Source organism: Phyllostomus discolor, chromosome 3, assembly GCF_004126475.2.
Source record: "Phyllostomus discolor isolate MPI-MPIP mPhyDis1 chromosome 3, mPhyDis1.pri.v3, whole genome shotgun sequence".
Classification (NCBI taxonomy): domain Eukaryota; kingdom Metazoa; phylum Chordata; class Mammalia; order Chiroptera; family Phyllostomidae; genus Phyllostomus; species Phyllostomus discolor.
Genome location: NC_040905.2, coordinates 178,676,912 through 178,701,761, shown reverse-complemented (window position 1 = coordinate 178,701,761; position 24,850 = coordinate 178,676,912). Strand labels below are relative to the sequence as shown.

The following is a 24,850-nucleotide window of genomic DNA, read 5'->3' as shown; positions in this document are numbered from 1 at the left end:
AAGGCAGGCTTGCATGTGGAGGACACGTAGATGGTAAGCCTTGGTCAAGTCCTGTTTACTGTTACATTGTTTTAAACATTAGGGGAGTGTCTCATGTTGGATACCAAAGCTAGCTAAATTAAGCTAAAGAGGACATATGAAATACCATTTTATTTTCTCCTGGATTTCTGTGTCCTTGGCAGAAGTCTAGTTAGTATTTTCTAGCCCTAATTATTTCCTTTCAGAGTTAAGTTCTAATATTTTTCTTGAAGTAAAAATAGTTAGTCTGGTAAGAGAAATACTTTAACTTAAAATAGTTTCAAAAGAAAAAGGAAAAAAGTAGCTTAAATGATTTTTAAATTGATTACAGAAAGAGTTTGATTTTAATTTTTATGCACTTTTATACATATTGAAGGGAAAGACTGGAAAGATTTTACTTATTTTAAAAGTGTTATATTTATACATATACTTTAATTACTAGCTTTTCTCAATATATTATAAACCTTTGATAGTCATGAAATATTCTTCTATAATGTATTGTGACTTTTAATGTCTGAATAATATTTATTCTAAAAGCATACCATTGTGTGCTTTTTCCTGTTGTACATTTGTTTTCAACTATTTCTTAATCTGAAAAGTTAAACACCAAAATGGGATGATAGGACACATCTACTCATGCAAATATCCTAAAGAAATTGCCCCTCACAGTCAAGTAGTATACAGGTAAATAAAAGTACTAATATTATGTACCAAGTTAATATGGAAAAAAAAAGAAAACTCCTTTGTCTCAATAGATGCCCAAAACTTATCTGATGAAATGCAAACTTGAATCTTGATTTAAACTTAAAATATAATAGAGGTTCCTAACTCTCTTAACATTGAAATATGATATAATTATCCCTTTTGAGTTTGTTCTGGTATATGGTGTAAGTTGGTGGTCTAGTTTCATTTATTTGCACGTACAGTCCAGTTCTCCCAACACCATTTATTTATTATTTTTTAAAAAGATTTTATTTATTTATTTTTAGAGAGAGAGGAAAGGGAGAGAGGAAGAGAGGGAGAGAAACATCAATGTGTGGTTAACTCTCACACGCCCCCTTCTGTGGACCCATCTCGCAACCCAGGCATGTGCCCTGGCTGGGAATCAAACCAACAATTCGTTGGTTTGCAGGCTGGCATCCAATCCACTAAGCCACACCAGTCAGGGTCCAACACCATTTGGCTATCTTGACTCCACTGAATGCTCATGTCCCTTTTGTTGAATATTAATTGGCCATAGATACTTGGGTTTATTTTTGGGTTCTCTATTGTATTCCATTGATCTATGTGTTTGCTCTTATGCCAGTACTAGACTATTTTGATTACAGTGGCCTTGTAGTATAGGGCATTGTGATCCCTCCTACTTTGTTCTTCTTTCTTCAGATTGTTGAGGCTACTTGGGGTCTTTTTTGGTTCCATATAAGTTTTTGAAATATTTGTTCTAGATCTGTGAAATATGCCATTGGTATTTCAATACGAATTGTGTTGACTCTGTAGATTACTTTGGGTAGTATGGACATTTTAGTGATGTTAAATCTTCCAATCCGTGAATGCTGTGTATGCTTCCGTTTATTTGTATCTTCCTTGATTTCTTTCTTCAGTGTTCTGTAGTTTTCTGAGTATGTCTTTTACTTCCTTGATTAAATTTATTCCTAGGTGCTTTATTTTTCTTATTGCTATAGTAAATGGGATTTTTTTCCTAGTTTCTCTTTCTGATATTTCATTGTTGGTATACAAAAATGCCTTCAATTTTTGCATAGTGATTTTGTATCCTGATGTTTTGCCAAATTCACTTACTAGGTTGAGTAGTTTTTTGGTGGAGACAGCCGGGTTTCTGAGTACACTATTATGTTGTCCGTGAATAATAACAGTTTTACTTCCTCCTTTCCAGTTTGGTTGCCTTTTCTTTCTTTTTTTTTTTTTTTTTTTTTTTTTGTCTGATCACTGCGGCTAGAACTTCCAGTACTATGTTGAATAAGAGTTGTGAAAGTGGACACCCTTGTTTTGTTCCTGATCTTAAGGGGAAAGCTTTTAGTTTCTGCCCATTGAGTATAATGTTGGCTATAGGATTCTTGTATATAACTTTTATTATGTTGAGGTATGCTCCCTCTATTCCCACATTGCTGAGTGTTTTTATCATAAATAAATGCCAGATTTAAGCAAATGCTTTTTCAGCATCTATTGATGTGATCATGTGATTTTTGTCTTTCCTTTTGTTTATGTGATATATTACATTTATTGATTTGAAAATATTGTATCATCTTTGCATTCCTGGGAAGAAGCATATACCAGAATAAACTCAAAATGCATAAAAGACTTAAATATAAGTTGTGACACCATAAAACTCCTAGAGGAAAACATAGGCAGGAAATTTTCAGATATTCCATGTACCAATATTTTTGCTGATAAAGCTCCAAGGGCAAGAGAAATAAAGGACAAAATAAACAAATGGGACTAAAAAGCTTTTGTACCTAAAGACACCATCATCAAAATGAAAAGGAAACTGACTGTATGGGAGAACATATTTGCCAATGACACATTGGACAAGGGTTTGATCTCCAAAATATATGAAAAACTCATATGACTAAAGACCAGGAAGACAAACAATCCAATTTAAAAAATGGGCAAAGGATCTGAATGGACACTTCTCCAGGGAAGACATACAGATGGCCCAGAGACATAAGAAAAGATGCTCAGCATCACTAACCATCAGAGCAATACAAATTAAAACTGCAGTGAGATATCACCTCACACTGGTCAGAATGGCCAACATAACCAAATCAACAAACAACAATGCTGGAAAGGTTGTGGAGAAAGGGGATCCCTAATGGACTGTTGGTGGGAATGCAGACTGGTGTAACCACTGTGGAAAACACTATGGAATTTCCTCAGAAAACTAAAACCGGACCTGTTTTTTGACCCAGTGATTCTGCTGCTGGGAATATACTCTAAGAATCCCAAGTCACCAATTCAAAAGAACTTATGTACCCCTATGTTCATAGTGGTGCTATTTACAATGGCCCAATGCTGGAAACAGCTTTAGTGCCCATTAGTAAATGAGTAAATTAAAAAATTATGGTACATTTACACAATGGAATACAACGTAGCAGAAAGAAAGAAGGAGCTCCTATCTTTTATGACAGCATGGATAGAATTGGAGAATATTATGCTAAGTGAAACATAAGTCACTCGGTGAAAGACTTATACCATATGATCTCACCTATAAGCGGAATCTAGTGAACAATAAACTAACAAACAAAATGGAACCACAGAAATGGAAACATGGAACAGATTGACAGTGACCAGAGAGGAGGAGGAGGAGGGGGATAATGGTAGAAGGAAGGGGAAGGGACTAGACAAATGACCCACAAACATGGACAACATCAGTGTGGGAATTGACTGGAGGAGCGGGGGGTGGGGTGTGTGGTGGAGGGTAAAGGGGGAAAAATGGGGACAACTGTAATAGAATGACAATAAAAATGATTAAGAATAATAAAAATTAACAAAACATATAATTAAAGCAAAAAACTAATGCTATACATACTAAGGCACTTTGGAAATAAAAAAATTACAAAGGTGTTGTTATTAACTTACGTTTAGTATAACACCATAAATCTTGATGAAAATCTATCATATTTTATTGATTGTATTTATTGATTTTGTCGATTGTATTGATTTATTGATTACCTATATTTTTCATATTTTATCATCTTTGATGGCAGGATTTTTTTTTTTAAGATTTTATTTATTTTTAGGGAGGGAAGGAAGGGGGAGGGAGAGAGAGAGGGGGAGAGAGAGAGAGAGAGAGGGAGAGAGAGAGAGAAACACATCAATGTGCGGTTGCTGGGGGTTATGGCCTGCAACCCAGGAATGTACCCTGGCTGGGAATCGAACCTGGGACACTTTGGTTCCCAGCCCGCGCTCAATCCACTGAGCTATGCCAGCCAGGGCGGCAGGATTTTTTTTAATTGACGGCATGTCATAGTTTGATAGCTATTTTCCTTTTCAGTAGTGTAAAAATAATGGTGTGTCTTGCAGTTGATGGCATTTTAAATTTGATGAAATATGATATCATAAAAAGGGAAAAAAAGCAGTAGGTACACAGTATCACTTTCAGTACTTGACTGAAATATTCTTAAGGGATATATTTTAAAAGCCTTCTGGGATTTCCAGATTCACAAAAGGGGAATATTTGTAAAATCTTTTTCTTCCCCAGATAAATTACATTTAAAACATTTTATTTACTGATTGATAGAGACTGACAGGGAAAGAGAGAGAGAAAAAAACATTGATCTGTTTTTCCACTTATTTATGCATTTATTGGTTGCTTCCTGTATGTACCCTGACCAGGGATTGAACCTGCAGCCTTGGCCTATCAGGACGAGATTCTAACAAACTGAGCTGCCCAGCCAGGGCTAGAATGAATTACTCTTTTTTTTTTTTGAGTCACAAAATTTCAGTGCATAACCCCACACTATAGATTAACTGCCTTTTCAGTCTTCACTAAGATTTAATCTCTCATATAAAGGCTATTTTTTCTCATAAATTTTTCTTAAAAAATTACTTCATTGCTCATGGTGAGGAGTGAACACAGCAGAACAAGGAGATGTGTCTACTGAGCTTTGACCAGGTTCTTTTCTAGCTAAGCGACTCATTCCAGCAGAATACACCCACTGCACAGTAGCAAATGACACATTAACTCTTATGTACCTTTGCAGAAGTCCCAATTGAAACTACAAAGTTAAATATATGGGAGCCACAATCTGTGGCAAATGACTTAGGCAAAGTTGCAGTACATCTGATGAAACAAAATCAAATGCATCAACAATGAGAGGAGATTCTCTTATTGTATGGGGATTTAGAATGTTATGTTCCGGTCTGGGTACAGTGCTTTAAGTCCATTAGATTATTTTCAGAGAAAACCCAAGCTGCTGAAGGACGTTGGGGGAAATCTGAAGTACCTCTGGGTTAGTCTGATTCAGAGGGGATGTGATGATTTTTCAATACAGTGGTGGACAAAAGTAGGTTTATGGTTGTAATACAAATAATAATAATATAATAATAAATTCTGTCTTTCACATACTCATGACTGTAAACCTGTATTTCAAGGTTTATTATTATTGTTAGACTTTGTCTCTAGAACTGGGACCAGTGAGAAGTGCTAAAGGAATAAATAGAGGGGTTTATTAGTGGGAACTGTCAAAGGTGATATGAGAGGCCTATGAGGGCATCCCCAGCGAATGTGTTCCAGCAGAGGTTAAATGGTAACTTGCAGTATTACAGAGGAGAATCAAATGTGGGATGGATAGTTGAACTCAATGACAGTAAATTTTTCTCTAGCCTTGTTGCTATGTAATTCGAGGAAAAAAATGGTTAGAGTAAAACAAATTGGCTTCTAATTGGATACACTTCAGTTGTCTTCCCTTCCTTGGGGGCCTCTCACGTGATCGTGCCTGTCTTAGGTCATTCCCCCCTTGGGGAATCTTACCTGTCACTGGCTAACCGACAAAACATTGGGGGCCAGGCAGGGTGAAGTAAAAGGAGCAGAAGTGGTGCTCCTGCCAGGGAGATAAGCTTTTGTCTCCTTGCTGGCTTACGGTCCAAGGTCGTTCCCTCAGTCTTAGTCTTGGCAGGGGTTACAGCTTCTGATACCAGGCAGGGCGGTTCCCAACACTTATATATGATTACTACTATTGGGAGTATGGTTGAAAATGCTAAAATATCTCTATTAGAGAGCTGTGGAATGCAGAAGCAACTGAGGGAAGTAAGACCCAGTGCCTAGGTAGGAGGGGGCTGGATTGTAGGCTTTACGAGCCTGGAAAGGTCAAAGAACCATTGGGTTGCATGGAATGACTATTAAAGAATTAATCTGTACCTGGCTGGTGTGGCTTAGTGGATTGAGTGCCAGCCTGTGAACCACAGCGTTTCTGGTTTGATTCCCAATCAGGGCACATGCCTGGGTTGCAGGCCAGGTTCCCAATAAGGGAGTGTGTGAGAGGCAACCACACATTGATGTTTCTCTCCCTCTCTTTCTCTCTCCCTTCCCCTCTGTCTAGAAAGAAATAAAGTAAAATTTTTAAACAAAAACAACAACATAAAAATTAATTTGCTAAATGTTAATAATCATTTAAACTCATTGTGGCAGTTTATTTGGTGTTCATTATTAAGCTGGGTCATTTATTTTCTAAGTAAAAAGTTTTAAAAGCAAATTATAATCTCGGAGAACAAATTTGACTCGGAACAAAAAATTTTTTTGCTCCTGAAATAATTCCCACCTCCCCAATAAAGAGAAACCTTGGTGCCTATCAGCCGTGGATCAAGTGGCCCAGCTGTTAGATAAGTGCTTCTTGATTGGTTCTTCTGTAAGTAATTCCCTCCCCCACCCAAAGCTCCAGAATTGGGAGGCTACCCAGAACACTGGTGCCCTATCCACCATGGTGCTGATGTGACAGATGGTCTTATTAGGTGACCAAGAGTAGAGGCACAAAAATCAGACATCAAGGTATCAGGTAGGTTTTTCTGAGGGGGGAGTACGTGAGGGACCTATGTGAACTGAATCTTGAGCACCTTGTAATATACACATTTTACTATATGTTACAATTTTAGTAGCTTAGAATAATATATTAATGAGTTGAGTGTCTCCTCTTAAGAATTTATTATTTACCTTTTTTGAGAAATCACCCTAAGATTTGATTACACAGAGGTGGTGAAAAGAAATATTTGGTAACAGAAACTAGAATAAGAGTATAAAGAAATTTCTAATTCATTGTTATTGTTTTTCATGCTAATTTTTTGAGAACTTAAGGTGTGTTGGCAATAGAAGCATCTTATATTTAGAAAGTTCCCACACTAGCATCTAATTATCCTATGATACATACTAAGTATGTCATTGGTAGTATTAATCAGCTGTGCCTAACCATCACATATAAAGTGTGAGTAAATACATTTGGATTTCCAAATTGAGCATATTTTGCCTTAGCAGAGGGAGTGGCGACAGCTTTGGATTTCTTTATTCAATGGATTTGGATTGGAGGGGAATGCAGACTCTTAGCAGCAACACCATGATTCTCCTAGTGGTCAGAACTGAGAAGGCGGGTGGGCTGTGAAACAGTTGCCTCCTCCTGCACTGTCTATGGGCTCTGCATCCCTGAGGGAGTGCTTGTGCTGTTTAAGGGCTGTGATGTTTCGCTCAGCCTCTCTTTGGTTTCATTTTTGAATATTGTACTGCAGTTGAAGGTAGAAGAGGTTTTTAGAAGAGAAAGAACTCTAGATTCTGAAAGAAGTATATGTCTGTGAGGCACAATAGTATTGTGAAGTGAATTTTGACACTTTTGAGGGGGTCATGCATATTATCAGTGATTGTGTATTTTGAGAGTACTTATTTAATAACCTCTTAAAATGTGTTGAGTAATAAGATAAAAACAGACATTTAAAAATCACTTTTTTGTTCTTGTTGGGTGGCGAAATCACTTGGAAGGTCTACACAAGCCCTTCTGTGTGCTCTCTGGATCGAGTAGTTGCTGGTTTTCGAACACGAAGTCAGATGCTCCTGGGCCACATAGAAGAGCAAGATGAAGTCCTCCACTGCCAGTTTTCTGATAACAGTGATGATGAAGAGTCAGAAGGCCAAGAGAAATCTGAAATTAGGTATGTTAAATATAGACTGAATTAATAAACGTATACTTTTATGATGCAGTAAATATACAAATGGAAAGTTTTTTCATTAAAGTGTATCTTTTCCATTTAAATAATAGTAGGTAATTTTTGCTAAATGTACTGTCAACTAATGTACTGTGAAACCAGTGTTTGAACATGAGTTATCAGACTCACAATTGAAAAATAATTTTGCTTTTAGAGTTTTTACAGTCATTATATTTTAGTTTTCAGAGAGAATGTCTTTGGATTTCCTGATTCAGCTGCCACAGTGGCAACAAACAAGCAATAATGAATTTCCTGCTGGGCCCAACGTGGGTGGGAATATTAGCAAAATTCTGTTTATATAATTAATAATTCTCTTAACATTATTGGCACTTTGGGGGGAAGCTAATTAGGGGGGCAGATTAGCAAACACTAACAGACAAGTTGTTACCTTTGACCCTGATCTTTTTTTTTAGAAGAAGTCGCTCATGGATTCAAAAGCCAGGCTCTGTTTGTTCTCTTGTTGAATTGAATGATATGCATGATCAAACACAAAAGTCAAGTTTGGGGAATGAAGGTACACAGACTTACTTAAGTAATTTACATGTAATGTTTATAGGACATTTTTTTTTCAGTCAGTAAGTTAAGAAGCATCTAGGGATTCTCAAAGATGGGAACCTGATAGGATTGTTTTCCTGGTTGTAGAACTTCCTTTATGTTCTCTGTTCTACTTCTGATTTATTATTATTTTTTACTCCTCAGTAAGAAATTTTTCCCACCAATCAATTCTGGCTAGAGTTATAGGCCCAATCTCTTAGAATGGGGATTTTATACTCAAACCTAAGTTGGTATGCATTGTACTCTTGACTACTTTAAAATACATCTTATATAATTTACTAGGTCTCCTTTCCTGTTTCACTGGCACTCATGCCTACCATTAGTGCTATACCCTTGGCATTGGAGCCAAATTAGTCTATGGGTGCTCATAATATTCAAATATACATTATTTGATGCATAACAGCATAAAATGTTTATTTTCTAAAAACCGTAGTAGGATATTTTTAACTCATTTATCGTGGCCTGTGAGTGGTAAAAGCATAAAAAGTATGAGTATAGAAAATATAAATAAAATGGTAAATAAGATCTACACTATGAAAACAGAGAGCCTTTTTAAAGAACCTATGCATGTAATATTTAACAAAAAATTACCTATATGTCACAAATAAAACCAAAGTAACATTTTAAATGTATAAGTGATATAGGTAAGTGCTATCCAAGTTGCCATTCTTGACTATTACTGGTTTATAAGCAGGAAAGAAACTTATGTCAGAATGTAAATCAGTGCACTAGCTCCTTCACTGAGGAAGTCTCTCTATGAAAGAAAAAGATGAAATGAACTAAATGGCGACATAGTTGATTTACCGTCTGGTGTAAGATAATAGCAAACAGGGCTGGCCCACACTCTAGTAGTCTGGTGTAGACTACATTTTTTTATTACAACAAGACTAGAAGTTAATAGGAAAAAATTCAAACTTCTACCCACCTGGAGATTTTACAACTTTCTTAAATAATTCAAGTTAAAAACTCAAATTGCAGAATATCTAAGGGCAATGAAAACTTGTATCATAACCTATGGGATATGACTAAAGCATGTATGTAGTATGGGTGTGATTAGAGCCTTGGACTTGAAGGAAAAGATGGCAGTATTTACTTCAGTTCCCCTAAATGTGACCAGAGAGGAGTTTTTCGTTGGAGTTGGGGAAAAGAAATGCTAGTGTCTCTTAGGAAAGGAAAGGAAGACTCTTTCTGTAAGCTAGAAAACTGCAGTCCCAGTTTCCATGTATTTTCCCTTCCCTGTCTCTGTCTGTCTCTTCCTCTGTTACCTCTAGACTGTTTCTGTGTTCACTGTTCTTTTTTAGCTTTACTTCTGTTGAATATTTCATAAGCACATAGTTTTATTTCTCAGTTTTGTTTCTTTTATTTTAAAGATTCAAAGATTGAATGTCTTCGAGAGAGTCAAGAATTGAATTTGCAAAAATTAAGGACTTCAGAACTCATACTTACTGAAGCCAAACAAAAAATGAGAGAACTTACAATTAACATCAATATGAAGGAAGATCTGATTAAAGAATTAATGAAAACAGGTAATAGTATCCAATGAAGGTGTGTTCTAGAGCTAGTATGTGGAGGTTAGTTATTAAAAGAACTTTGTTACATTGAGATTCATCTATGAATTATTCTAAACAGTGTGAATTCTGTGTTCTGTTGAAACTGTGGCACTTACTGTTTTTTGCTTGCTTGCTTTATTTATTTATTTATTTATTTATTTATTTATTTATTTATTTATAGAAAGATGAGGAGAGAGGGAAAAAGAAAGGGAGAAACATCAACCAATTGCCTCTCACATGCTCCCAGCTGGGGACCTGGCCTGCAACCCAGGCATGTGCCCTGACCAGGAATCAAACCAGTTACCTTTTAGTTTGCAGGCCAGCACTCAATCCACTGAGCCACCCCAGCCAGGGTTGTTTTTTGCCACTTTTAAAGAAATGTTATACTAGGTATCTGGGAATATATCTGAGATGTTTTTCTAACTCATTTTAATAATTACTTAAATTATTAATCTTTATTTTGGATGGTTAATGTTAACAGTAATCTTAAACTTTATATTTTAAGTGAAGTTCATTTTTAGTTCTCTGAAGATACAAGGATTTATTCTTGAGAGCTGTTCTCCTGAGTGAGCTAAGCTTCTAGCTCTTCTTAGCCTCAGATTTGTGCCAGGTTGGTGTACGCACCACATCCTCTCCTCATCCTCAGCTACTGTAGGCTTGCCCTAAAAAGTCCATCTCAGGCCTTTTGCCTTCCTCCCCAGATATACTCAATGTATGAGCCTTGACTACTCTGCAGTTCAGTTAAGAATTGAAGGAGTAAGAGACACTAGCATTTCATTTTCCCTAACTCCAATGAAAAATAACTTTCTGTACTTGAGCAACAATAAAAAAAAAGAAATAATAAAAATAACTTTCTGGTCACATTTAGTGGACTTGAAAGAAATACTCATTTTTCCTTCAAGTTCAAGGCTATAATCACACCCAAACTACATGAATTTTGGTTGGTCCCAACTCCTCTGCCAGCGAGGGGAAACCTGTCTTCTTACTTCCCCCCTCTTTCTTTCAAATTTGCTTTCTAGCCGTTGGTCCTTCTTTCTTCACCGCCTCTCCCAAGCTGCTGTCCCAAAATGTTTTCCTTCCCTATTCCTAGTGATGTATGTGCTGTGCATCATCCCAACTTCAGTATCTCAGTGTCTAATTAAATTGGACCATGCTCCTTCTTCACAGGCAGGATCAATGCCAATGAATGTGACCATCCCTAAGCACTCTCCTAGGAGTATCCAGGAACTGATTTAGGCATTTAAATAGCTTCTCTATCCCTAAGATTCCAGGCTACTGCCTGTGGAAGTTGAGGACATTTACCCTTCTGGAATAAATGATTTTCTTTTAGATAGTTATCTCACTATGGGCTATCTCACTACACAAGCACACTTTTTTTTTTAGCCTGGGATACCCATTCTGGTTGCCTTAGGGTACCTGAATGGACACAGAGAAGATCCTCTTCTTACTCATTAGAGCCAAGGGACCCTTAGTTCTAGCAAACTAAGATGGTGACTAGCAAAAGGGTCAGTGTGTGCTGACTTTTCAGAGATGCCTTAATAAAGATTTTTCCTTAGAATAAATTTCCTTAGAATAAATAAATTCTTTTTCCAAAGAATTGCAACTACTTCAGCCAATAATAAGTGATTTGTACTGTTTTATAAATTCTAATAACACATTTTTCACATTTTAATATCTCTGTAATCAGAATATACCTTACAATCAGTGGCATATTAGCATCTTATCATGCCATTGGTTAATTGGCACTGTACTTTAGTTCATAAAATATTGGTGCAAACACTTTATGGTGTCTTAGATTTATTAAAATGTAGTAGTCATATATATTTTGAAGTTAGTCAAATAATCATAGAGTGTAGAGCCAGAAGACAACTCATAGTATATTTAGTTTAATAACTTTTTTTATTTAAAAATTAAGAGATTTTTAGTGTAACAGTATGACAAACTGTCACCTCCAGACTCTTAGTTCCCACTGCCATGGGTTTGCTAGTCTAGTTCAGGAACAGCCAACTATTCAGAACCAATCAAAACCAAGTTTTTAGGTTCAGTAGCTGGGTTAGAATGAAAAGAAATGTAGAAACATCTCATTCTATTTTTCTCTGTGTTCTAAATATTTGTAGGAAAAGCATTTAAAAAGAATTCATCTTTGCCCTGACTGGTGTGGCTCAGTTGGTTGGGCATCATTCTGCAAAGTGAAAGGTTGCAGGTTCGATTCTCGGTCAGGGCACATGCCTGGGTTGTGGGTTTGGCCCCCTGTCAGGGTATGTGTGAGAGGCAACTGGTTGATGTTTCTCTCCCTTTCTTTCTCCCTCCCTTCTCTCTCTAAAAATAAATAAGATATTTAAAAAAATAATTCATCTTTAACATGTTCAATGGAATGAAAAAGGAGGGGGTCAGCTCTAGATTAAAAGATTAAGAGACATAACAGTCAGATGTGTCATGGATCTTATTTGGGTCTTAATTAAAATAAGCCAGTTGTAAAAGACATTTTGAAACAATTGGGGAAGTCTGAATAGGGCATTGGTAGGTATTAATATTGTTAGGTGTAATAATGACTCTTTGTTTGGGTCCATATTTTGTATAGATGCTCATTGAAGTCTGATTAGGTGAGATATGACATCTGGGGTTGTTTTACAATTTTTAAGCAATGAAGTGAAAGAAAAACATAGATGAAGTAACTATAGCAAAGTCTTGATAACTCTTGAGTCTGGGTGATGAGCACCTGTTAGTATCATTTCTCTACTTTTAGTATGTTGAAAATTTTTCATACTAGTAGTAAAAAAAAAAGAATTCAGAGAAACAGATTATGGGTAGCAGGAAGTTGAAGTGAAATAAGTAAAAGGCCAAAGAGTAACCCCAGATACCCTTCTTAACTAGAGTTTGATGCCAGCAGAGCTCAACTACATATTCAGAAGACCAGAAGTGTCACACTAAACACAAAAAATCCATTGTGAAGATTGGCACCAGATGGAAACAATAATTAAGGAACTAATTGTTAAGAGGCCAGGTGGCAAGTTGTGTTTGAATTTTTAATGTGATGCCTTAAATATTTACAATGCTCAGCTAGATTTGTAGGAGTAGATGATTTTTATGTTTTTGATGTTTTGGTTTTTAAAAATACAACTTGTAATTGTTATTACTGTTATTACTATGGTGAAGGTAATGATGCCAAGTCTGTAAGCAAACAATATTCTCTGAAAGTAACAAAACTTGCACATGAAGCAGAACAGGCGAAAGTGGAATTAATTGAGACAGAAAAGAAGCTACAGGAACTGGAAAACAAAGATCTTTCTGATGTTGCTTTGAAAGTAAAATTACAGAGGGAGTTCCGTAAAAAGATGGATGCTGCAAAGCTGAAAGTCCAGGTAATTTTAAAATGTAATTGAGAAAACCTATTTAAAGCTTTCTATTTTTGAGGATTTTTGTATGTAGTTAGGAAAGAAGTAAGATTCTGTTTTTACCAGCAAGGTAAATTGGAATGCAGCTTTTCTTTTCCCGAGTGCTGGTAGGTTTACATAATTTTGATCTGGGTAATATATTTCTGCATTCAGGAGGTGTATTGTCTTGACCTGGCTGTTGTGGCTCAGTGGGTTGAGCACTGGCCTACAAATTGAAAGGTCACCTGTTCAGTTCCCAGTCAGGGCACATGCCTGGGTTGTGGGATCTGCAAGAGGCAACCCAATGTTTCCTTCACACACTGATGTTTCTCTTCCTTTCTCTCTCTCCCTTCCCTTTTCTCTAAAAAATAAATAAAATCTTTAAGAAAGAAGTATAATACCTTAATCTTTTTATCAAAAAACATAAGGTAAGAAATGAAGATAACCACAGAAATAATGTTCTTTTCTAAAGGACAAAGGATTGGTGATTAAATAATGGTATAAAACATCTGCATGGCACTTCGTAGACACTCAGCAAATAACTGTTTCAGTTTTCTCAACCCATAACTGATTGGTTGAAGAAAGGTTAATAATTCCTAGTACTATAGCTTATTAATTTCCTATTGCTGTATTTAGATATATCCTCAGAAATAGCTGCAGTTAAAAATTCTATCCTATGAGAGAGATTTGATTACAGAGATTTTGTGTAAGGAAGCCTTTTTTGGATACTGTTGGTATTGTCAGACTGCTTCATTAATCTGATTGCAGTGAATTTGCTAGAACGCTTTCTTTCATTTTTTATTAATAATTTATTGCTTTCATATCTTTTCCACTGTACGTAGAACAGAATTGTAGGTAGAACAGGATTGCAGGTAACCTATTCAAGGCATTATTTATTTATTTTTGAAACTGTTCTATAGTTATTTTCTTTCAACAAGGTGTTCACTGCATATCTCCTCTGTGCCAGGTCCTGTTCTATGTGGGAATGCAGAAATTGACAGTGCCCCCCACATCCCTCCTCTTGGGGTTTTATAATGACACTTCAAACATCTGGACATCACCACTAAATTTTTTTACCTAAGTAGCCTCAAGTCAACACCAAGTTAAAATAATAACTCAAAAGTTTGAACTGATTAAAGGAATGTGGTAATTGTCCATATCACACCTTTTACTTGTCTTCAGAATACTTATTTGCACTTAGTAGTTCACCTCAAAGAGTCTTGGGATTAATTCTGTTTTACTGCTTGATCCTTTAATTAAAGTTGTGATGTGTAATAAAGTACTCATTTTAACAAAACATTAGTAGAATAAAACAATTAAGATTTTTCTTTGTACTTATTATAAAATATTATTTATAATTTCATAGTTTTATATCCTAACCAATTCTGATTATAATTTCAATTCTTATATCAGTATTAATAATGGCTAGAATTACTATTTTTCTAAGGAGGTTATTATATTTATATATCTTCTGTTTAAGCCTTGTTTATGGATTTAGCAAAGATTATTTTTATGTGTTCTATATCTCATACAACTAAAATGGTTGAAATTAAATGAAAGATTATTAATAGGGCTTGTGAGTACCACGTTCCTTTTGTTTTTCAAGTTTCATGCTGCATATCCTTTTCTCCTAAGGGTCCTGATAAGGAAAGGAAAGAAGACACAGAACTTAAATTCAGACAAAACATCTCACACAGTAGAGGACTGAAACAAGATCCCTATGTAGTTTTAGAAATGACTGCCTTTGACATATCCATGCAGAACTGGTGGGGGAGGGGATGATGAAGATGGTGGAGGATGGTGGAGTGGGTGAGGAGGAGGATGACAGTTACCAGATATGAAGAGTCACAAAGTGCCATATACATAGCAGGTGTTTTGTATGTTTTGTATGTGTTACTTAGTCATTATTTAATCCTTTGAAGTGGGTATTTTTATCTTATTTTATAAATGAGCAAGCTAAGATTTAGAAAGGTAAAATAACATTTCAGGATCACATAGTTGTAGTAAAAATACCAGCTTTCAGTATTCTAACATACCATTTTAAATATTGAAATACTCAAGTTTTTAGTATAATTAAGTTATTTCAGTTTGTGAAACAAAAGTTTTTTAATTAAAAAATCTTAAACCTGTATTCTTTTTTTTTAAAATTTTATTTATCTTTAGAGAGAGGGGAAGAGAGGGAGAAGGAAATGGGGACAAATATAATGTGTTTTTGCCTCTTGCACACTCCCAACTGGGGACCTGGCCTGCACCCCAGGCACATGCCCTGACCGGCAATCCAACTGGCAATGCTTTGGTTCAGAGGCCGGTCCTCAATCCACTGAACCACACCAGCCAGGGCTGAAATCTGCATTCTTTGTCTCATTAGATATATGTACTGTATTTTGCCATATATAATGCACACCCACGGTTTTTGTGTGCATTGTACACTGGATTATTATACCCGTCGAAGGCAATCATTATACCCATGTATAATGCACATCCTTATTTTCCCCTAAAAAATTTGGTTAAAATGTGCATTATAAATGGCAAAATATAGTAATATATGCTGCATTAATATTTTAATGCTAACTGGTGCACTTTTGAGCATCTGTGGATTAAGACCAAAAGCCAAATGATAACCTATCTCACTTTTAAATAAGATTTTCAGTACTTATACTGATGTGGAAAAAACACTAAAATGCTAGTATTATTTTGCTCCAGCATTGCAATTACTGTCAAAATTAAATGTAAGTTCAGTTTTGTATTATTTTAATTTTTACCATGTACATACAATATTTTTAATTAAAATACTCATTAATAAAAAGCAAAGAGATGAATTTTGTTCTCTTTGGCTGTCAGCATTAGGGCGTCTCATCATTCTTTGTATCTTGTGAAAATTATGGTGGTTGCCCAGTTATCAAAGTAGAAATGTAGAAAACAATTGTGAACCCATGAAAAATTAAAAATAAAGTAAAATCTAGGCAAAATGTGTACCCTTGCCATTGAATGAAAAGTTTTTTACTTGATGTTTATGAGATGCAATTTTTCATTTTGAAATATTCCATGTGGCCCCAGGTCTTACAGAAGAAGCAACAAAATAGTAAGAAGTTGGCATCACTTTCGATCCAAAATGAGAAATGTGCCAGTGAACTTGAGCAGAGTGTAGATCACATGAAATATCAAAAGGTACAGCTGCAAAAAAGACTTCAAGAAGAAAATGAAAACAGGAAGCAACTGGATACAGAGATTAAGCGGGATCAACAAAAAATCAAAGTAATATTGTCATACTTTCCTGCTAAGCATAATATGAAATGTGAAATGGCGCAGAGCTAAGGAAGCCAAGGTCTTGACTTGTTTGGCTTGTGAGGTATCTAACCGTGGCCTGTGCATGGCTGCTCTCCTCATTCTCTTTAAAGCTTTGTTCATCTACATAGTAAAACCTATGTGTTGAATTCTGAGTACTGTCTTGAAGGTTTGACTTCACAAAAGAAAGTTCAGTGATACCATTTAACTTTAGTTGCGGCTGTCAAAAACACTTAAAGCCAACTTCATAAATAACATCTAACATTTGAATAGGATTTCCCATTTTCAAAGTGCTTTGAAATGCATTGTCAATGTGGCGGCATGGAAAAAAAGTACAAGGTAAAATGGTCCCATTTCATCCATAGCATCCAGCAGGTCTATAGAATGGATTTGGACCGGGGGCGGGGGACTAGTGGTGTCAGCCTGGGCTCTGGAGCCAGGCTAGCACAGGTTCAAATCCAAGCTCTCCCAGTTCCTAGCTGGATCACTTACTGAGGAAAGTCACCCTTTTTGAATCTGTTTATTCATATCTATAATGGCCTTAATCATACTCGCCTCGCAGGGCTCTGAATATAGAGGGGAGGTCATGATCACAACAGCAACAACAGGCCCTTACCTAGCACTGTACACCAGTCTCTCGTTGACAGGAGAAGCCAGACCCAAAGTTTGGAACATAATTGCAGATTTTCTATATATTTAATTTTGGAATATAATCTATTCTCAGACCTTAAAAAAATCATAGAATTTAGTGATGGAAGGGAACTTAAAAAACATTTAATACAAGTTACTGATTCTTTTTTTTAACAGCTTTATTGAGATATACTTCACATACTATACAATTCACCCACTTAAATTATGCAATTTAATAGGTTTCAGTTATTGCATATTAACTTTTATAAGCTGTGGTAAATATATATATATATATGCACACATATATATATCATGAAATATATCATTTTAACATTGTTCAGTTGTGCAGTTCAATGGCATTAATTACATTCACAATGTTGTGCAACCATCACCACCTATTTTCAAAACTTTTTTTCATCACTCTAAACAGACATTCTGGAACCATTAAGAACTCCCTGTCCCCTTCTTCCTCTAATCTACTTATCTCTCTATGAATTTGCCTATTCTAGATATTTCATAAAAGCAGAATCATACAACGTATTTGTCCTGTGTCTGGGTTATTTCACTTAGCATATAATATTTTCAAGGTTCATGCACATTGTAGCATGTATCAGAACCTCATCCCTTCTTATGACTGAATAATATTTCATTGTATGCATATACAACATTTTGTTTATACATTCATTTGTTTGTAGATATTGGGTTGTTTTCACCTTTGGCTATTGTGAATAATGCTGTGATAAACATTGGCATATAAGTAATTGTTCAAGTCCCTGCTTTCAGTTCCTTTGGAACTGAAATACCCAGGAATGAAATTGCTGGGTCATATGGTAATTCTTTATTTAGCTTTTTTGAGGAAGCACTTAATGTTTTCAATAGAGGCAGCACCTTTTACATCTTCGCTAGAAATGTATAAGGGTTTTGATTTCTCCACACCTTTGCCAGTGTTTGTTAATTTATATTTTTTATTATAGACATCCAATTTCCTGTGTAGTAGTATTTCATTGTGTATTTGTACTTTCCAAAAGACTAATGATGTTCAACATCTTTTCATGTGCTTATATCTTCTTTGGAGAAATGTCTGTTCAAGTTCTTCATCTACTTTTTTGTTCCTGTTTCAACCTGTTTTTATTTTATTTTTTATTGAATTTATTGGGGTAACACTAGTTAATAAAATTAGGGTGAAAAAGGTGAAGAGTTAAAGCAAAACAAAACAAAACAAAAAACGCCTTATAGCCACAGACAACAGCATAGTGATTACCAGAGGGGAAGGGGATGGAGGGAGACAGAAGAAGGCATATGGAGGATAAATGGTGATGGAAGGAGTCTTATCTACTTTTTAATTGGATTGTTTGTCTTTTGTTGTTGAGTTATGGGAGTTCTTTATATATTCTGAACATTTAACTCTATCAGATACATGACTTTCAATATTTCAACCCATTCTGTAGGTTGTCTTTAAACTTTCTTGATAATCTTTGATGCAGCAAAGTTTTTCATTTTTATGAAGTCCAATTTATGTATTTTCTCTCTTGTATTTCATGTCTAAGAATCCACTGCCAAACCTAAGATCGTGAAGATTTACCCCTGTGGTGTTTTTTAAAGATTTTTATGGCTTTAGCTCTTAATAGGTTATTTAATAGGTCATTGATCCATATTTAGTTAATTTTTATGTATGGTGTGAAATAGGGGTCCAACTTCATTCTTTTTCATGTGGAAATCTATTTGTCATAGAACCATCTGTTGAAGAGACTATTCTTTCACCACTGAATGGATTTGATACCCTGGTCAAAAATTAATTGGCTGTAGATTTATGGCTTTATTTTTAAACTCTGATTTCTATTCCATTTGTCCATAAGTCTGTCCTAATGCTAGTACCACGCTGTTTTGATTACTGTGATTTTATACTAAGTTTTGAAATTGGGTAGTTAGCCCTCCAACTTTCTTCTTCCTTTTCTAGATTATTTTGGCTATTTAAGGCCCCTTGCAATTTTGTATGGATTTAAGGATCAATTCTTCTGTTTATGCAGAAAAGGCCACTAGAATTTTGATATGGATTGCATTGAATCTGTAGATCTCTTAGTGTAGTATTGACATCATGACAGTATGTCTTCCTACCCATGGAGCATTTATTTATGTCTTTAATTTCTTTTAGCAGTGTTTTATAATTTTCAGTGTACAAGTCTTTTACTTCCTTGGTTAAATTTATTCCCAGGTATTCTCTTTTTTAGATGTTATTATAAATGGAATTGCTTTCTTAATTTCCTTTACTCATTCTCAATAATGGGAATTATTATTATGGCAGTAGTTAACATTTATTGAGTATTTACCCTCAGTCAGTATTATGCTAAGCACTTACGTTCTTTAACTCACTTAATTCTTCTATATTTCCAACTTTTCCTTTTCTCCTAGAATCCTTCTTTAAACATCTTAGATTTTTTGCTCATCCTAAAATTAATCCTTCAGTTTTATATTACTTTCTCTCACTCTGTTCTCCCCTTTATAACCAAGCTTCTTGGAAAAGTTTACTGTATTTGTTTCTGTTTTTTCTGCTTCCATTTATTTTCGTATCCTCTCCAGTCTGGCTTCAGGCTCCACTTCAAAGCTCTGAGAAGTTCCCTAGCGCTCTCTCTCCGTGAAATCCTTGCCATTTTTTTTAATCCTCACTCAAGGCCCTTTTTTAATTGCTTTTAGAGAGAAAGGAAGAGAGAGAGGGAAGCATTGATGTGAGAGAGAAACATTGATTGGTAGCCTTTCATATGCATCTGGACCAGGGAACTGAACTCATGACATAGGTATGTGCCTTGATTGGGAATTGAACCTGCAACCTTTTGGTTATGGGATGACGCTCCAACCAACTGAGCTACACTGGTCAGGGTTAAAGTCCTTGTCTTAACACCTTGGTTGCATCTAGCACAGTTCACTACTTCCTCTATCTTGAAATATTTTCCCCATTGCCTTGGTGAAATTATTCTCTGTTTTTTTCTCTATCTGATTGATTGCTTGTTCTCTGTCTTACAGGGAACATCTCTTACTAGCTCATCTTACACTATGAGTCCTTTACAGATGGGAATTCCTCAAAGCCCTTTCCTGTGTCCTCTTCTATATTCTGTCGCGGGTTACCTCATCTTTTTCCATGGCTGCAGTTAAACTCTGACAACTCCCAAATTTAATCCTTTATCCCAGATTTGCTCTTTGAGCTCTGGATTCATATCTGGTGATATCTTCATTAGGTCATCCTATATATGAATTTATGATCTTCCTTACTAATCTCCCTACTGTCCCCCTTCCCTGCTTCCTTCATGGGGAAGAAAATATAGTTTTCCAGCATGCTTTATATGATGTTTCAATCTACTTAATTGGGTAAGCTAGAAATTTGGCAGTCATTTTTTGACTCTGTTCTTTCCTTATCCCGTATTCAATGAACCACTAAGTCCTATAGGTTATATCTTCTAAATATCTTGAATCTGTTCAATTCTTATTTCTACTGCCAATGACCTTGTCTCTTTAAGTCCTTCCTGCAGTGTGGGAAACAGGCCTGCCTGCCATTCTTATGGTCTTTGGATCTTAGCTGCTCATCTCTCATAGGCCATGGCTTAAACCAACAAGACATAGAACTCTCACCCTGGCCAGTGTGGCTCAGTTGGTTGCAGTGTCATCCCATAAACCAAATGGTGGTGGGTTCGATTCCTGGTCAGGACACATACCCAAGTTGTAGGTCCAATCCCCAGTTGGGGCATATGCAAGAAGGCAAACCAATGGATGTTTCTCTCTTTCTTTCTCTCTAAAGGCAATAAAAAAAATGACCTTGGATGAGGATTAAAAAAAGAAAGACATAGAACTTTCTAAATATATGCTTAGGGAAAAGAAAAAACTCTTTTAGCCAGAGAGCATATACTGCTAAAATATAATTCTGTCTGTAACTTTAACTTTTTACATTCTGACATAGGACAGTTTTGTTCCTTTAGCCATATTTTACATTCAAGAGAAATGACCCATTTAAGGGGGAGAATGAGAATTCCAGAAAAAGGAACGACCTGCCCCAAAGATATATTGAAGTTTGTATGACAGAAAACCTGCTCACAGTCCTAAAGGTCATCCTGCCCTCTTGTGGGAGCTAAGTGACACTCCTGTTTGTCCATTTTCCACTCAATTGCGCCACCTCCAGGGAATACTATGACCCTGCATAGGTTCTTAGAACAGCAGTTCTTAACTGAAGTCCATGGATGACTTATAAGAAAAGGTGTGGGAACTCCTGGTATTGTGGGCCATAGTGTGATCTTGGGCGTATTTTTACTTCTTTAAGCACTAATTTCCTCATCTCTAAAATTTAGTTCATAATAATCCCTGGCAGTAGGATTATTGTGAGGATCAAGTGGGGTACTTGAATAGATGTAAAAAGGCTAGCATAGTGCCTGGCAGAAAGTTATTTTAATATTGTAACAGGGATTACAATATAAAATAAAGGCAATAATGTCTACTGCAACATGTAGAAGAAGGAATTAGATCTAGTGCAATGTTCTTTTAAAGCATATAGGGAAGAATAGGAATTGCAGAGAGTTAGCTCCAAGTACAAGTTACCTTTGTCTAAGCATCCTGAAGTTTCTGTGACTATGGCAGGCGATAAATCGTAACTGTGAGCTAGATCTAGGAAAGCCTGAAAACTCGATGGGTAATAATTATAATAGGGTCCAAATTCACCCATAATGCAACTCAAGTGGGCAGTGAAGATTTATTCAGTCTGTGGCAGACCTGTGTTCTTTATGACATCCCCTGACCCTGCCTAATACATGTCATGATAATTGCTGGACACATGGTGGGAACTGACCAAATGTCCAATCTGTTTAAACCTTTTATGGTAATTTAAACATTTCCTTTAAATAATTTTCAGCTCTCTTGAATAAGAATAGTCATTCTCTTAGCCTCTTCTGCCCTGTGCTTCTCTCCCTCAGATGGAATCCAGTGTATGTGGTGGTTGGGTGTATAGCTTTTTATTGTAGCATGTGGAGGTGAGAGGGGAGTGGCCCCTTGAGTTCCAGTTGGTCCTTGGATGTGAATAGCTGGAATCTGCTCTCCTTTGTCCACCTTTATTTGCTGGCCTGTGATGATGCAACATGTGGCTGGTGTAACTCATAGTCTGGTCTTGCTTTTAGCATAGAGCATGGTGGTGCTTTGACTTCATCTCATGTCCTCATGGTCTTTCACTTAGCTTGTGGTCTATCCTCACCTTCAGTTTTGGGGTTGATTCTCCATGATAATTGACCCTATTGGTTCTCAACTCTGGGTCCATGTCACCTGAGAATAGGGGGTTCAGTTAGTCTCTCTTCCTGACTGTACTTTTCTCTTTCAGGAAAGCCGGGCATCCCACATGGGTGTGAGTCTTCTGCACCTGCAGTACACATTTTCTACCTCTACCCTCAGTGATACCTTACTTACCACCACCATTCTGGGCCAAAACTGAAGAGAGGAGAATTGGGACACACATCTTTCTTATTGTCTCTCTTCTTCTTTCTGCTATTCCCAGGGCTGGAAAATGGTAGACCTCTGTTTTACTTTATATCAATACTTCTAAAATGACCTGTGGGGGAGGTACAATTTTTATTTTATTACTAATTTATCACAGCCCAATACTTCTTAAAAACATGAACTAGTAAAAAACATAAATTAAAATGTAAAAGTCCATCTTCTACTTATTAGATTCAACAGACTTAAAGTTATTCTGTCAAATTGTGATAAAAATTGAAACTGAAACACTTTCAGTATAGACATTGAAGTGGAAGTATAGACACTTTCAGTTTCTGTACTTACCTATTATGGACCAGTAAGAGGTGGTCTGTGGACTGGCCTCCTTTGATTCCTGGCCTCCGTCCTGATTCCTCCTAAGCTGTAGTGGTGACAGTGGCATCTGCTCTAAACCTCGGGAGAGCACTGGGAGCATTGGGCCTCTTGACGTGACTCTTAACATGTGGATGGGAACTAAAGGAATTTGGAAAATACTCTTCACAGGACCATGATCCATCCTGCAAGGCTATTCTCATGCTACAAAATCTGATTTTTGAGTGTCAGAAATGGACTAATACCTTTCTTTTTACATATCTATTGTCATAAATTCTGTTAGCAGTAATTGTGTCTCACTAAACCTCATTGGCTACGATACTGCCACTGTGCAAAGCTGTTTTGTCATAAATTCTAATATCCCCATGGTGGATGGGTGCTTTGGGTGTACTAACTAAGGGTAATGAGTTCACAAAGGCACAAGAGAAAAACACATTTATCATTTTCAGACTTATCCATGTTACACTAATTTGTAACACTGGGAAAGAATGAAAAAAAACCCCACTTAGTTTGTCAGTAAACCCCGATTTTTGATGTGAGATTTAATTGTTTCAATGAGGAGCTAATGCTATTTTCTTCTCAAAAATAGCGCCAACCTTCATCTATTCATTTTCTTTCTGAAACTAAGGAAGCAAATGTTAGGAAAATGATTATTTCATAAATATTTAATGAGTGCCACATAGTAAAAGCCATAAGGAATTCTGATTTCTCTTTTCTACAGGAACTAAAGTTAAAAACAGAACTCGAAGAAGGTCTAAAACTGAAAGCCGAGGACCTTGATGCATTTAAGATGAAAAGGAATAAAGGTTCATTTGGAAGTATAGACCAATTACAGGTTTGTCAATTCTATTTAGTGTTTTTTTTTCTTCTATTTGATGATTGTGTACATAGAGGTAAAAAGTGGTGAACTCTGAAGAAAATTTTCAAACACTAGATTTTTGCACTTGAGGTTAAAATTTCTAATATTTCTTATGAAACTTTTATTTAAAAATTATTTTCTTATCTAGAAATGTGCTGTATTCTTCAATAAAAAATGGGTATTTGAATATTGTGGAATATATACATGAAACCCATGTTTACTAGATTGTATTTATTCTCATGTCAAAACTGGTTTATTTTCATGGAGGCATACTCGTGTATTTCTCAAAATCAGAGCTCTCCATTCATTTTCTGTGCACCATATATAATATTTCAAAAAGCTGTTGTTTTAGTGCCACATTTAAACAATGAAATTCAGCCATGACCACTGTGGCTCAGTGGGTTGGGTGCTGGTGCCCAAGATGAAGAGTTGATGGTCTGATTCCCAATCAGGGCATCTGGGTTGCAGGCCCAGAGTTGAGGGCGTGTTGAGAGGCAACTGATGGATGTTTTTCTCACACATCAGTGTTTCTCTCCCTCTTTTTCTCATTCCCCCTTCTCTCTAAAAATAAATAAGTCTTTAAAAAAATGAAATTCATAAACTAATACCAAATTTCAGAAAAACAAAATTTTAATGTTATGTAAATTCAAAATGGCAATTCTAAAAATCTTACAGAAAAATACTATACTTAAAATTGTAATTACATTCAAATACATACACATCACCTTGATGCTGAAAAATGTGTTCTCTCTTCCTAAATTTTATACTTTAATAGTAAAGTTTAGTTTATAATGTACAACAGGTCCTTCAATAACGTTATTTCATTCAACATCATTTCATTATAATGTTGATGAGATGCCTTAAGAACTTTACTTTTGTTTATATCAATTAGCCTATAGAAAAAAATTTTTCATAATACGTAGTTTTGCTTAAAATTGCAGAACCTACCAATGATGTTAAGTGAGGACTTACTGTATTCCCAGTTATTTATATTACTAGTGTATTTTAGAAATTGGTTAAAGAGCATTTGTGGTGGAAATGGTATG

General features: G+C 35.9%; 1 protein-coding gene across 2 annotated transcripts in view; it reads left to right on the top strand.

The window, feature by feature from the left end:
* Positions 1-24,850, top strand: part of KIF27 (kinesin family member 27) — an 86,685-nt gene that overhangs the window by 34,793 nt on the left and 27,042 nt on the right. For both annotated transcript variants that reach the window (XM_036021787.1, XM_028515047.2), the window contains 6 exons: positions 7,496-7,665; positions 8,133-8,233; positions 9,645-9,800; positions 12,981-13,186; positions 16,256-16,453; positions 23,667-23,780. In XM_036021787.1, the coding sequence (XP_035877680.1) occupies positions 7,496-7,665; positions 8,133-8,233; positions 9,645-9,800; positions 12,981-13,186; positions 16,256-16,453; positions 23,667-23,780 (945 nt within the window). The remainder of the gene's footprint in view (positions 1-7,495; positions 7,666-8,132; positions 8,234-9,644; positions 9,801-12,980; positions 13,187-16,255; positions 16,454-23,666; positions 23,781-24,850) is intronic.